Raw genomic sequence first — 15775 nt, 5'->3', positions numbered from 1 at the left:
TGACATAAGTCAAAAGGATACTTGCTTTTGTAGTAAGGAGGGGCAACATCCTGCACCTGGATTGTCACACTGTATTTATTGCCGGCTGCTAGATTACTTGGATTTTCATAATCGAGATCACCAATCAACTAGATTAAAACAGAGATATCAGATTACACAGAAAAGCAATCCTTTTAATTCAACGGATGAAGACGTTTTTCTATCTATAAGTAGAAATGCAAATTGAGAAACCTTTCTGGAAAGCCTTTTGCCTGCATAAGGAACTTTCAAGCGTTCTGCCCATGACTGTCCATTGTGTCCATTCTCTGCTCACTGCTAAAGAATTTATTGGAAAGAATCTATGTTTAAAGATGTTCATCAAGTACTATTGCCCAACAGGCTCAAGACTGCAGGTTAGTTGAAGAGAGGCACAATATAGAATCCTATATGCAGGAATAATTCCATCATTTAAAATATGTATGCATATATGTAGAGAATATATATAAAATCTAGGTATAGTGAAGAAGGAAATATACCAAAATGTTATTCGTGGTTATCACTAAATGGCATGCTTTTCTATGTTTTCTACATCGAGCATGTATTAATTTCTTAAACAGAAAAAAATTAAAATTATTTTTTAGCTGACACTATGAACAAAATTGGTAAAGACGTTCTTGGGGACAGAAGAAGAACTTGGGATGGGAGGTGGAGAAGGGGGTGGGTGAGAATATGCCTCCTAGTGGGCTGCTTGCTCTCCTCCCTGAGGATTTATCTCAGATGCAAAGCCCCCTCCCCCCTGGAACCAGGACCACTGCCCCTCAAGCTCCCCCCACAGCCTCCCTCTGCCCTTCCTTTTCCCTTCATACAGCTCCTTGAGATCTGCTTTTCTTTTTTTAAAAATATATTTTTATTGATTTCAGAGAGGAAAGGAGAGGGAGAGAGAGACAGAAACATCAATGATGAGAGAGAATCATTGATTGGCTGCCTTCTGCACCCCCCACACTGGGGATCTAACCTGCAATCTGGGCATGTGCCCCGACTGGGAATTGAACCGTGACCTCCTGGTTCATAGGTCAGTGTTCAACCACTGAGCCATGTCAACTTTTCATGCGAGATCTGCTTCTCATGCCCACCCTGCTTCCAAGTCTGCATTTGCCCCTGTGGGGATGCTGTTGAGTGAGGCTACCTAAACAGCCTCGCTTTCTCATTCCCCTCTGGGTCTGCAGTGGTCTTACAAGGCTGCATTTAGCGGGACACACTCACCAAGGCCCTAGACCTGCTTTCTCTCATCTCTCACCTCCACTGTCCAGAAGGAGCACTCAAATACACAAGAGTGCTTGAGCCCAGGGGGCACTAACGTGACTATCAAGGCAGCTAAGCAGGCACAGCAAACTGCAGCTACGCACGAGAGAATCCAGTCTTTAGCACCCCAGGCATAACTATGCATAACAGACGATTCCGGAACTTGGGTAAAATAAAGAGTGAATGGGGAAAACAGAGTCACGATTACGTGTGTCAGTTACAGCCGTGCAGTGAGGGAGTCGCCTTGGAAATTTCTCTCTCAGGGGCAGCAAAAGCACTATGCATGTTAGTCCAGCTTCCCCCATGCCCTCTCAACGATGCAATGACCATTAACTGACCACCATTTTCCCAGAGCCAGCTGGATCCTGTGAGAATCTGCGGCGGCTCCCCACTCCAGATGGCTCGGTGAAGTTGCACTGGCTGTTTGGTGCTTCGCTGTCATCATCAAAGCAGACCGTGTCCAGGTCCAGAAGCAACGTCCCCTTGGCTGCTCTTTCAGGCACCACAATGCTGGCGGAGAGACATGATTCAACATTTCCCCCAACAAATGGCGACTGAGGCTTCCTTTGAATAGACCCAGGCTACACATCTCTGCTTTAGTTTCAGTTCAAAGCTAGTCCATGGCAATTGCAGTAAGGGTCTAACTGGAGTCCCTGCTCTGCCCCGGCCTCCTTTCTGGCTGTCCTTAACACACCCGCCTGAGGGTTCCTGATAAATGCTGTCAGGTCGGGTCCCTCCTCTGCAACTAAATCCCACGGGGCTCCTCACTGCACTCAATGTCCTCACTTTAATCTGTGCACCACCACCCCTCACACTTACCTGTCCGAACTCATCACTTCCTGGTTCCCTCTGCCGGCCTGGTGCTCCTTGAACACTCCCCAGGCTCTGCCCTCAGGGCCATTCCGCTTTCTGTGGGATGCCCTTCCCACCAAGGTCCATGCGGCTGCTTTTCACTTTCTTTAGTCTCTAATCCAATGTTACCTTCTCAGGAGGCTATCCCGGCTCTCCCATCTAAACTGTGAATGAGCCCTGCCCATGGCTTCCTCTCCCATTCCCCCTTTTATTTTTAATTCTTGGCACTTGTTGTTTTCCAATATACTAAATAGCTTACTTATTTACCCGGTTCACCATCTTTTCCCCCACTAGACTGTAAGCTCTACAGGGGCAGGGATCTTTGTCTGCTTCGTTCTGGGCATGCTCAATAGATATTTGTTGAATGAATGAATGATAGCTTATGAGACTAGCACAGTAGTAAAGAAGAATATAAAGAAGAATATCAGAAAAATATAAATTCTTCCACTTCCTGTCAGAGTTTATAATGTGGTTAAGGGAAACCCTGCACCCCTCACCTTCCATGCTTTGAAGATTGGGAATTCCTCTACTTGTGTTCTAATAGCATCAATATCATAGAAGGGTCTCCTAACACCTTAGTATTATTCATTCAATAGAGGTTTATTAAGAGTAAAATTCAGGGCTCCCAATCTCCAAGGATCCCAAGGTCTAAGCAAACAGCACAGGTAGAGCTGCCCCCAAACAAGAGCTATCTGGTCAAGCCCAGCTTGGTATGGGAGACTGAGGAAGCATGATTAACACTGAGAGGCTTCAATTCATTGAGGAACTTTATCATGCTTCCAGGTTTCAGATTTCCCATCCATAAAATGGATGTAAATGATGCCAGTTAGCTTTTGTTACAGAACAAGCCAGCCCCAACTTAGTGGCTTAAAACAACAGGCACATATTATTTCTTACAATATTAAGGATTATTCATTCATTCTTTGGGTTCTAGTTCAGCTTGGCTGTGGTCACTGGCAGCGTGGCTGGGGCTAGATGTCTAGGATGACCGTGTTTACATGTCTGGTGGTAGGAAGGTGGTCGGTCTGTTTCATGGTGTCTCCCATCCTCCAGGAGACTAGTTCGGGCTCTTCATATGAAGATCTCAGGTTTCCAAAAGTAGCAAAAGAGGGCAAGCCCCATGCACGTATCCTTCCCGGCCTCTGCTGTGCCACATTTGTGAATGTTCCAATGGCCAAAGCAAATGATGTGGTCAAGGGCAGATTCAAGTAGTAGAGAGAGAAACCCTATCCTGATGGGAGGAATGGTGAAATCACATTGCACGGGGCCCGCAGACAGGCAGGGAGGGATTTGTGGCTGGTGTTTTGGTTTTGGGTTTGTCTGGGTTTTTCGTTTTGTTTGTTTATTTGTTTTTGCTACCTACCTTCAATCATAGTTTGCCTCGGGCAGAATTTCTTACAAAAGCGTATTTGGCTGCCATGAGAATGTGCCTGGAAGACCTTCAATCACAGGAACATAATTGACCCCAGATGCCAGCTGCTGGGCTCTGAAACCCATTGCTATATTTGCAATGAGGCCACGTGCCCATGACTGGGCGTGGCAGAGATTAAGACAGGCTCATTCCTGTGCTATGACAGCTGACTTTGGCTTCAGGACTAGTGCCCTAGACGAACCTTCCACGGACAGCATGGCATGCTAGAACGTTTCTGCCCACCTCGCCCTCTCTTTCCTTCATTCAGGTCAGACTTGCATCATGGTCTGAGGACTCTCCCAGCCTCCTCATTGTCTTCTGCAGGCATTTTCCCTAATAGACACCTTTAACATTTAATCCTCTGGTGTTTTCTTCTCAGAGCACCCAGACTAATGTGTTCACTTCTTTCATCCTCTGAACAATCACCTCTCTACAACCAAATTGTGCTCCCTTCTACTATTGGCAGCTAAAATGGGCTCTGGGCTCAGCGAACATGGAGCAAATTCTGACAGCAAGGATGGTCTTAGGCTGCTGAGGATAACTGGGTTTGCTTCCTAGAAAGCATTTTTCCTGACAGGTGTAACTGAATCTCCATGATGCCTCACTGGCAAAGATCACCTCCGTGTTTCCGCAGGACTGGAGTCCAAGCATTTCCATTCCTGCCTTGCATACACAATGACATGGTTTTTATTCATAAGTATTTGGAATAGATGCCATTTATTAAACACCAACTATGTGCTGTATCACTTTAAAAATATCATCTCCAATCCCCTCATCTCCAAAAGGTTTATATTCTTGTCCCCTTTTTATGGGTGAAGAAAGAGTCGTTTGGAGTGGTTTCAAGACCTGTCCAAGAAAGTTGATGCATACAGACACAATTCCCTATTGTCTGCGTTAGAGTCACAGTAAATATTACTTCAAGTTCCATGATTCAGTGAGTCTCCAGGCCCACAGATGGTTTGGGAATCTGAGCCTTGATTCTAACTCTGCAGAGACCAGGAGGTTGCATCATGCAAAGAATCCAGGGTCCCAAAGCCAGATGATTCACTATTCACACAACTCAGCCCCTCAGGGCTGCCTGGCATGTGCTTTTCATTCGTCTCTGACACTTGGTATTTTCCTCCTAAACACTTGACTTGGAAAACCACTCCTCCTCATTCATCAATCCCTGCCTCAAAAGCAGGCTGCCCCCACTCCCAGCCATCTGACCACGGTTCCCTCCCCAGGCAAAGGTGACTGGCCCAGTGACATTTGAAATCAGCTGACCTTCTCTGGCTCTGGTTCTCAGTAAGCACTTTCAAGCCTCATAGTTTACAACTAGAGTGGGGCTGTCACAGGCTTTTGATGCCTCCATCAGGGCCCTGGGCTCATTCATCACCAGCCTGGGAAAAGTAGGGGCCATTTCCCTCTTGGCCCAGCCTGAGACTCACAAGGCAGCCGGGAGCCAGGCACGCAGCCCTGCCTCCTCCCACCCTCTTCTACCTGCTCTCCCAAACTCCCATGCAGGGACGGCACCAAGAGCCTTGAGCCCTGAAGGAGTAAATATTCAGGGACAAATGTTGTCAGAGTCAGGTGACAGCACTAGTTCTGTTGTCTGGTGTGCTTTTGACCTTCCTGTGCGCTTGGACTCTGGCATGGTGGGAAGGGGAAGGAGGTAAGGAGGGTGGGAGGTGATGCAGGGTCAGGATTCCCAGCCTCTGCAGTATGCAAATGAGGCTAGGCTTTGGAGTAAAGACCTCCAAGGAGCTTTTTGTTGTCCCTCCTCACATCTTGGCTGCAAGTTACTCTCACTTTAAAAGCCTGAGGAGGGACTTGAACATTATTTAGAGTTACCTTTAGTAATAAATACAATTAGTTCACTTACTTCTGGCATCGACTTCCAGGGCTAATTTGGAGAGACAATTATCAAGAGTAGGATTCTGCATGTGTTTGCCTAGACAGTCTAGAACAGTGGTCGGCAAACTCATTAGTCAACAGAGCCAAATATCAACAGTACAACGATTGAAATTGCTTTTGAGAGCCAAATTTTTTAAACTTAAACTTCTTCTAATGCCACTTCTTCAAAATAGACTCGCCCATGCCGAAAACCGACTTCTGCGCACGAGCCACGAAGTTTCAATCACACTGTATGTGCGCGCCCGCACGTGGTATTTTGTGGAAGAGCCACACTCAAGGGGGCAAAGAGCCACATGTGGCTCGCGAGTCACAGTTTGCCGACCACTGGTCTAGACTATTTAAAATGTGATTTTATTAGCCAATATGGAATGCTGTCTGCAAACGGCCATCCCATGCATCGGGTTCTCCAGAGTGCAGGAAGCCACAGTATGCATGTAACAGCACTGCACCAAGGGGAGACGCTGACAAGGAAGCGTGGAGAGAGCACAGTCCTCTCCAGTGAGTACTCAGACTTCTTACTCCTCAACCCCTGTCCTTGCCTTTAGGGCAGGGAACAGAAGAAGAGCAGCAGGGCCTAGCAGGGCAGCATATGAGGAGAGGAATTCCCCAGGATGCACTGCAGCCACCCAAGAATGCTAGCACAGATTTAGATTTTCAAAGAAAGTACAGGTGTGACTCTGCATATCATCTCTACCCCATCCCCAGGGCCCAGACTTCTGGTAACAGTGGTGGATTCGATTTATACATGCACTGGGGTAGAAGTCACAATCCTGACTACCCATGGCACCATCTCCACCCATCAAACAGACTCTGAGGTTATAGTTGGAATAGGAACCTATCCCATGATCAAGGTTATTATTGACCTGAGGGCCTCAGCAGGAAGCGGATGGCAAATTAGGATAACTCTAGAGGAGGTTTAGTAAAGGGACTACCACAAAGGTACACACAGGGTATGTGGGAATATCAATGGATGGTGCAATATCGCTGGCCTGGTAAGAGTGGATCTTCCATTTCTAGGTCGGAGGAGCCAGTACAAGGAGCAGTCCCTGAAATTGGAATCCAGGGATGGACAGTGCCATGTGCTGAGGGCTGCCTTATAGGAACTGAGACCTTCAGGAGGTGGAGGGACTCATCCAGCTGACGGGGAAGGAGCCAGGGGAATAAATATGCTGACTTCATGCTCCCCTCTCCCCCCTCCCTCCTACTGGCCAACCAGAAGCTGCAGGGCAAGGGAGCCCGTTGATATCTACACAAGTCAGCCTCCTGGGGCACAGAGCAGGGAGGGAGGCTGGAGGCTGGGTCTGAAGGGGCAATGGAATGTGTCTAGAACAGGGTTTAACAGTTTGATATCAGGCTCAAAGCCACACTTAAACCTAGCATGATGCTGGGCATACCAATTGGGAGAATAGGGGGACATTCACCAACATAATAAAGGAATTTATATTTCTATTGCTTGCCCTAGACAATCTTTGTCCAGGGTCCTTTGCTCTTTCCACAGCCACACTATGGATTGTGCCTGTGTCCAATGTCCCCTGGAGTTTAAAAAGTCAACTTGCAAAACCAGTTAAAGATAAACTGACAAACTCCGAAGGAGACTCTCCATGTGGACATCGGAACATGGAACTACTCTGGCCGTCAGCTTGCTCCAGGGGGAGCCGCCTTCAGATTCCTAAGAAACTGGAGCTAGCTATTCCAAAAGCACTGTGGAGAGGAAGCTAACCCGGCAGTTGCTAATCTTGTGGCATTTTGACAAACTACTTAGGAGAAAGACAATACTGTTTTCAAAAAGGCATATTAACCCAGACTCACAAGGGACTTTATTTTAAAATAATGATGAATAAATTGTGAGACAAACAACAGATCAAAACACACAAAATAACTTGCATCCCACTTGTATCTGCATTTCCCCCTTTCTATTGCTTTTCTTTGCATGCAATTAAGTTGCGTAAAGTGAATTAGATGCTTTGTTTTAAGTAAATACTTGGTTTGATTTATTCATATTACTGGCGGTGTGCTTCTCTCTCAACTATATATTATAACCACTAACAGCACCATCTTTCCATGAATGGCAATAAATAAAGGGAAGGCACAGCCCAGAGAGAGTCTAACAAGTCCCCGTAGTACTTTTCACCGATGGAGATGAACAAGTTGTAGAAGAGAGCAAAATAAAAATATTTTTTAATCCAGTTAGAAAGTGGAGAAGGGAGACAACGAAGAGGAAAGAAAATGAAAGAGAGGCAAGGAAAAAGGATGATGGAAGGAAAACCTACCAACTAAATCGGTCATTTCAAATCTACTTATTTCATGAGCCACGTCCTAGTGCCCGTAATTCTTCAGCTTCACCTGAGAATAACCAGAGTGGCCACAGGGCTGAGGACCACTGAGGAGGTGAAATCCCCAGCACGTGTCTCAGGGTGTGAATACCTGAAGGTGAACTTGGTGCAAGTAGCAGGGTTGTCATTAATGTCCTTCACCAGGAAGGTTATCTGCATGCGATTCTCCTGACCCCCGACGGGTCTGTCCTTCACCAGAACTTCCAGAGAAATGGCGGGATTTTGCCTTAATTCACCTGCATCTCGGTCTAGCCTGTGGGCCACTTGGATGGTACCAGTCACTATGAAGGCAAAGGTTAGAACATGACTCTTTGGAGAGAAATGAAGAGTAAAGGCAGATGGAGACCTATAGTACATTGAAAAGAACATTCTGATACGGGGATAGGCTTACACAGAGACTATCCTCATACAAACACATTTTTAAAAATTCATGTGTAAATTCATGTATTGGACATTGATTGGGGTATCTGGCCTGACCCTTCTAGAATTGTTCACCCCATACTTCAGGGTTGGGCCCATAGATAACTGGACTGGTAGGCAGCTGACTCCAGCCTGACCCCCTGGGTTCCCTTACTGGAGATTTTTGTAGCTGAGAGACATAAGTTGGGTAACCATTCAGATTAATAGTAGAGCTACAGGTAAGAGGCCAGAACTCTAGCTGCTGAGGTTACTGGAGCAGTGCTGGTCCCCAGCCTTTCTAGGTCCAGACTGCCCCACTCTTTCTCATGAGATCCCTAGCATCCTATTGATGTGTCCCTATCTTTATTTTCCCCCCTCTTGCTTGGTTTGATTTGCCTTAATTTCTGTTACTTGCGACCAAAGAATCTTAAATATGCTCCCCCCACAAAACACTATATTTGTTAAAAGTTCCGTTTTGCAATACTGGCATGAACAACATTTTAAACCGTGGTTGTCTGTCCCTATACTATCAGTTGAGGGAGGTCCTTGATGACAGAGAATTAGGAAGTTTTCAGAGGTAGAGCACAGTTATGGCCTTTGCCTATCTCTCCTGGGAGGAAGTATCCTTTGCCCTAAAGCCTATGGGACAACTAACACATTGACTTTCTGGGATTGTTCAATGCTGGCCTCCACAAAACAATTATGTAAAGTGAGGTCTCTTTTGGTGATGTACAGGAACTCTTGGCAGTGATACAGTCTAGGAGTGGTGAAGAGGGTCAGATCTGAAGCTGGGCAGCTTCAATTTATATCTCAGACTCACAACCTACAAGCTGTGAGAGCTTGGACAAGTTGCTTAACCTATCCGAGTCTCTTTCTAAGCCTCTGTTTCCTCATCTGTCAAGTGCAGATTATGATTGTTGAGTTGCTGTGCTGAGTACTTTATTTTTTAATTATTTTATTGATTTTTTTTAGAGAGGAGAAGAGAGAGAGAGGACCATCGATGTGAGAGAGAAACAGTGATTGGTTGCCTCCCGTACGCACCCAGCCAGGTATAAACCCACACCTGGGTATGTGCCCTGATGGGGAATCAAACCCACTACCCTTTGGTGTATGCAATGATGCTCCAACCAACTGAGCCACACTAGCCAGGGTGTGCTGAGTAATTTAGATGAAAAGCATGTGGGTCACTCAACAGAGAGCCTGGTATATATGAAAAGAAACTCCCCTTCTCTGCACCAAGACACCTAGATGGGAAAATAATGCCCAGCAACCCAGCAAATTGATCTAGATCAGTGTAGTCCAGGACAGTAACCACGAGCCACATGTGGTTAGCACTTGAAATGCGGCTAGTCCGAACTGAGATTTGCAGTAAATACAAAATACACAACAAACTTCAAAGTCTTGGTTCAAAATATATATATATATATATATATATATATATATATATATATATATATATCATTCATAACTTTTAAATATTAACTTCATGTTAAAATATATTGGATCTGTTTGGTTAGCTAAAATGCCTTATCTAAAATTAATTTCACTTGTTTCTTTTTAGTTCTTAAAAATGTGGCTACTAGAAACTTAAAATGGCTTATGTGACTTCTATTTCTATTGGACAATACTGACCTAGACCCTCTTTTCAGGCTAATGAACTCACCCATCCTATCTAATAAAAGAGTAATATGAAAATCAACCATCACTCCTCTACACCCACAAGCCACGCTCACCAGCCAATCAGGAGCGAGTATGCAAATTAACCCAACCAAGATGGCTGTGGCCACGGAGAGAGCAGGAGGCTTAGGTTTCCCCGGCATTGGAGGAAGCCAAGCTTTCTGCATCCCCTGGCCGCCCCAGGCCTCCACTCAAGGCTACAAAGTTTCAATTATAGAAGATAAATAAATCCCAACAAAAATGGTGGCAGCCACAGAGCTGGAGAACACAGGAGGCTTGAGTTGCCCTGGTGATGGAGGAAGCCAAGCTTCCGGAGCCCTGGCCTGCCTTAGCCTCGCTCAAGGCTACAAAGTTTCAATTATAGAAGATAAATAAATCCCAGATACCAGGGCCTCCACTTGGGTCGCCGGGGGGCGTGGCTGGCCTGCAAACCACCACAGGCCCCTGGCCCAGGCCACCCCATGCTCCAAGGGAACCCCCACCCTGATCTGGGACACCCTTGAGGGCAAACCAGCTGGCCCCCACCCGTGCACCAGGCCTCTAGCCTATCTAATAAAAGAGTAATATGCAAATTGACTGTCACTCCAACACACAAGATGGTTGCCCCTATGTGGTCAAAGATGGCTGCCCCCATGTGGACACAAGATGGCCGCCACAAGATGGCCAACAGGGGAGGGCAGTTGGGAGGGACCAAGCCTGCAGGGGAGAGCAGTTGGAGGTGACCAGGCCTGCAGGGGAGGGCAGTTAGGGGCAAACAGGCTGGCAGGGGAGCAGTTAGGCATCAATCAGGCTGGCAGAGGAGTGGTTAGGGGGTGATTAGGCTGGCAGGCAGAAGCGGTTAGGGGCAATCAGGAAGGCAGGCAGGCAAGCAGTTGGGAGCCAGCAGTCCTGGATTGTGATCCTACTGGGATCAGGCCTAAACGGGCAGTCGGACATCCCTCGAGGGGTCCCAGATTGGAGAGGGTGCAGGCTGGGCTGAGGGACACCCCCCTCCCCAGTGCACAAATTTCATGCACCGGGCCTCTAGTCCTTACATAAGAACCTGCCTCAAGGGTGAAACAGTGATACATCCATTGACTGTTTAGTTTCTGCAACCGCCATGCCAGCTGGGATTTTTGTTGTTGTTTTTATATTTTTGTTAAACCTCACCAGAGGATATTTTTTCCATTGATGTTTTCTTTTTTAAGAGATAGCCAAAAGGAGGGAAAGAGAGAAAAAGAGAAACATTGACTGGTTGCCTCCTGCATGTGCCCAGACCAGGCCAGGGATCCAACCTGCCAGCCAGGTAGACGCCCTTGACTGGAAATCGAATCCACGACCCTTCAGTGTACAGGCCGACACTAACCACTGGGCTACTGGCCAGGGTGATGCCAGCTGTTTTTAAGAGGCTTGTTACCCTATTAACTTATGATATTCTAGACCGATAGGCATGCTCAGATCAGAAGGCACACAAACTATTTGAAAAACAACCCAAACGGCTGGCTGAATTAAAAGATGCACATAAATTATGTGCGTGTGTGTGACTTACACTGATTTATCATGAAATAGCTGTTAACGGTAGTGATGCTGTAGAGGAGGAAACTGGTCAAACCTTCACTATCAGGGTCCTCAGCTGTGATATTGGCTACGATGGTTCCTGGACCCAGCTCCTCCGGAATCACATACATTCGCGTTGGGCTGGAACAGAAATACAGCAGACACAGCTAATTTTCAGGGACACGGGAGGGTAGAGACTGGGAGGTGGGTATTTTGGTTCATGCTAAATATAGCTCTGAGCTGTTGAAGTTGCATCAGCATGCTCAGAGGGAGGACGCAGCAGCTGAAAGGATGGGAGGCTGGCTTTTGTGTTTCCAAGGATCACATCCCTGTGGATGCAAAGAAAGCGCCACGCGGTTACTGCAATGCTTTACATGGGCCGTGGTCTCTGACTTCACCCACACCTGATGCCATTTCAGATCAGCGTTAACTTGTTTTAAAATAGGCATAGTTGGTTTGTCCAGCCAGCTTCTCTTTTTCTTCCAATTCTTGTGCAGAATTTCCCTGAATGATGTTTAAAATCCATCTGGAAATAACGTCCAGAACGACAGATTTCTGATTCCCATCACATGGCAGCCACCAAAAGCCAGACACGTTGTAAACCTTCTCTATTCTAGTTTTTTTTGTGGGTTTTTTTTAAATCTCTTTTCTGCTCAGTTTTTTTTTTTTTAATTTCTTCCTTGTCTTTTTTTGTTTCTTTGCTTGAGGAGGCAGAATTTATGCACAGAACTTGTATATCTTCCCAAATAGCATTAATCATAAGGTCAGCCCTCTGAATGGAGAAATGAGCGCACCCCCCCCCCCCCCACCTCTCCGCAGAAGCCAAGGTCAGAACACTGCCCTCCAAGGATGACTTCTACAAAATAGCCTCAAATCACCAATTTACCCATCTTCCTCAGACCTCCACTGCCTTTAGAAAAGGCTGGTAATAAGACAGGGAGGTTTGAAGTTTTAACTACACAACTTGGGTAAATTGAGTGATTCTGAATGCACCAAGGGAGGCTTATTGTTTAAAATTACTCTGCAGGAAGTCCTACTGCTGAGGAAAAATCATTTCAGTGGGGCAAATAGTCACCTCTAATTTGCCAATTTCCTAAACGTGGCTTTTCCCACATGAGATCTTCTTGAAGAGGGAAGGCTACACCTCAGATCTAAATGATGGCATTCATTTCCTGAGCTCAGAATATTTCTGCAGCCTGGCCAGTGTGGCCCAGTGGTTGAACATCGACCCATGAACGAGGAGGTCATGGTTCGATTCCCAGTGAGGGCACATGCCTGGCTTGTGGGCTCGATACCCAGTAGGGGGCATGCTGGAGACAGCTGATCAATGTTTCTCTGCCATTGATGTTTCTGTCTTTCCCTCTCCCTTCCTCTCTCTAAAATCAGTTAAAAAATATATATTTTTAAAAAGAATATTTCTGCATCTCTGTCTCATCATCCCTGGAGGGCCGGTGGGGCCAGAGCCAGGAAAAGGGAGAGGGAACCTCTGGTAGAGCCAGAGGCAGGAAGAGAAACCTGGGCCCACGCCCTCCCCAACCTCTTCCTCTGTGCGCCCTGGCCCTGCCCACTCCTGAAGTGACCTCCCAGAGGTGAGTCCACTGATGGGGGACAGTGATCTTGTTCCGATCAAGAAGCCACCTGGTGCTCTGGACTCCTCCTCCTCCAGTGTCCCACTGAATCAGCCTGTTAATCCATTGACTTACCTCACACACCCCCTCTCAGGGGATCTGTGCTGTGCCCACTGATGGGTCCAGGATTAGACAAGTGAGTAGGGCCGAGGAGGCAGGAACCGAACCAGAGCCAGAGGAGAGAGGGGCCAACCCCAGCTCCTACATCAGGACTAAGCCCTTATGTCCATCATCTGAGAGCCGCCGTTTCTAACCTGCTAGAGTTTTCCTTTGGTTACTTGGAGTGGGTTCTGTTCACCTCCACCAAAGAGATTCCTGTGCCACCTGTGCCACCACCCCAGCCGTGTCCCTGCTACCTCAGTCATGGTCCCTGATTTCTAACAGGCTCCCTGGGGGTGCAGACCTCAGCACACTCCAACCCATGGATTCAGAATCTGCATTTTCAAAAGACACCCGGGGACTGACATGCACTTTAAAGTTTGAGCAGGACTATTGCAAGGAATCACCAGAGGTGACAAGCACAGGCTCCCAGCTTCTCATAGGACAGGCCCAGGACACCTTGGGAAGAGAATTCCCCCTCCCTCCTCCCTCCTTCCCTAAGGCTGTGGTCTCTCTGGGGGTGATTATGTTGGTTGTCACAGTAAGGGAAGGAGGCCGCAATTGGCATCTAGGGGGTAGAGGCCAGAGATGCTGCGAAACATCCCACAATGCACAGGACAGCCCCCCTATCACAAGGAAGTATCCAGCTCAAAATGTCAGCCGTTTCGGACTATACTGCTTCTGAAGGCTCATCTAGTCCATGCCGGGCGCCCCAGGGAATCGGGTCCCTGGGAAGGGGACTGGGCATGCTCCTGGTGGTGGCACAGCTGCTCAGGTAAAACATTCTCCCCTTGGCTGACCGCACACTGAGCCTGGCAGAAGATGAAATCTTTGGTTTATTTGGTTTGGGAACCCAAGTCTGAGTAAAATATCATTTAATGTAAAGACGTTACCCTCAGGCCACAGTTAAGATCCATTCAAACCACCGTGAAACCAGGGGCCTTGCAGCCATCCCCTAGGGCGGAGCTCTGACTCACTGCCGTACCTTTTTCCTCCTAACAGGATCTCCAGAGGCTGGGTGATGGGTAGACAAGGGCCAGTGGCCACGCGCAGGGGGGAGGGGGTGAATCCTGGGTGACCATGATGTGATGACTTCATCACTATGAATAAATATTCAGTAGGTGCATAAGGTTGTGTATATACTGCCAGGCACCAGGTTGGAAAGGACTGGGAGTAAATACCAAAAAAGGGTGGAAGGGGAGAGAGACCTTCTCTAAAAACAGTGCTCTGCAAAAATAGCAAGCACTGTGCTTGGCACGTGGAGAGTAAATGTAAGTCCAGTACTTTTATAATCAAGTGCTCCACTTGAATAATAGCAGAATCCCAGAGTGTACGCAGGAGTCCATAAAGCATTCAGATGTTTGTCACACCCAGGGAGACTCTTTCAACAACGGAAACAGTTCTTGCTTTGGTCTTAGTAGGACCTTAACGAACAATAAAGATAGAAGAGTTGTTTCCACAGTTTACATTTTTACTTCACACTCAAATTCACTGTACTTGAGTCAGTTTAAGGATTTAATTTTGTTAATCCTGAATTAAGCAATTTATGGTTAGTCCTAGCTCTGATTCGGGGAGCGGGGGTGGGGAGGGGGGGAAGAGTCATGGCTGAACCATGAAAACCCTCAAAGTCAGCACCTAGTTTGAAACTAAGCAAACTCCTTTGGATCGTGGATGGCTGAGGGACTAGGCTGACTGACTCTGAGGAGCTGTGCCATCAGTAGTCCGGGCAATGCCAGGGCAACTCCTGCCCCAAATCCTCCTTCAGGAGGCAGACGTTCACAGACCCATCCCTACCAACAGCCATGGACCACGGTTTGAAATAAAGTCTACTGGTTTTTTTAAATGGTTAGATGGTCACAGAGGTCATGCTCTCTGTCTGGGATGGAGCCTAACAGGTTCATCTTTCAAACCAAAAGTGAGAACCAGAGTTTCAGATTGATCTCTGGGGCCCAAACAACCAGCCAAGGTCATGTTCTCTCTCTGCGGAGGTCAATTGCTTTATTTTGGAAGACGTCGTCCAAACCAGATGGTCTACAAGTTCTGCCCCTTGGGAGACAGTATTTTCTCCTTTGCAACCCTATTAGCCTGTTTTCCCACCTCACAGACCGGGGGTGCGGGGAGGGCTGCAGAATGCGTCAGCTCCAGCCCCATCGCCGTCACCTTCCTCTGGGGGTTACTGATGAATCCACGGTGCTGTGAGGCCAGTGCTGGAGTCTGGACCCAGGCTGGGACGTCATAACTATTTATAAACTGCCTGGATTGTGCCCCCGGAGGAACCCGTCAGCAGAAGTGCACTGCCTCATGCTTTTGAGCTTAATCTGGCAACAGACATCGACGGGAGACATTACGTGGGAATGTATCTGCTGCTGTTCCCTCCACATCAACACCCAGCAACTGGGCTGTAGACTGTTAAAATCCAGAAGTTTCACAACTGTGCTGTGTTTTGCCAAATGGCACCAGGTTAGCCTGGGAGTGGGGTGGTCTTAATACCTCCCAACTTCTGAGAGATAAGAGGCCCAAGGTCATCGGTCGCAAGCACTCTGCGTAGTGAAGCCTCCTGGCTGAATTTATTCACAGCCATTAATGCAGTTAACCCCAGGCAGGTGGTTTTGCTTGTGGCTGCCTTTGAGCCCACCAGTGACTGAGGCAGGCAAAGTCTTCTG

General features: G+C 47.3%; 1 protein-coding gene across 1 annotated transcript in view; it reads right to left on the bottom strand.

Moving 5' to 3' along the window:
• Nucleotides 1–15775, bottom strand: part of CDHR3 (cadherin related family member 3) — a gene marked incomplete at its 5' end in the record, with an annotated part of 57182 nt that overhangs the window by 17189 nt on the left and 24218 nt on the right. Inside the window, 4 exons of the mRNA XM_079786089.1 lie at nt 5–128; nt 1620–1791; nt 7865–8054; nt 11378–11526. Of these exons, the coding sequence (XP_079642215.1) occupies nt 5–128; nt 1620–1791; nt 7865–8054; nt 11378–11526 (635 nt within the window). The remainder of the gene's footprint in view (nt 1–4; nt 129–1619; nt 1792–7864; nt 8055–11377; nt 11527–15775) is intronic.

The sequence above is a fragment of the Cnephaeus nilssonii genome, assembly GCF_951640355.1.
Source record: "Cnephaeus nilssonii genome assembly, chromosome: 12".
Lineage (NCBI taxonomy): Eukaryota > Metazoa > Chordata > Mammalia > Chiroptera > Vespertilionidae > Cnephaeus > Cnephaeus nilssonii.
Note: the sequence above shows the minus strand (reverse complement) of the source record. Positions and strands in the feature narration are given on the sequence as shown.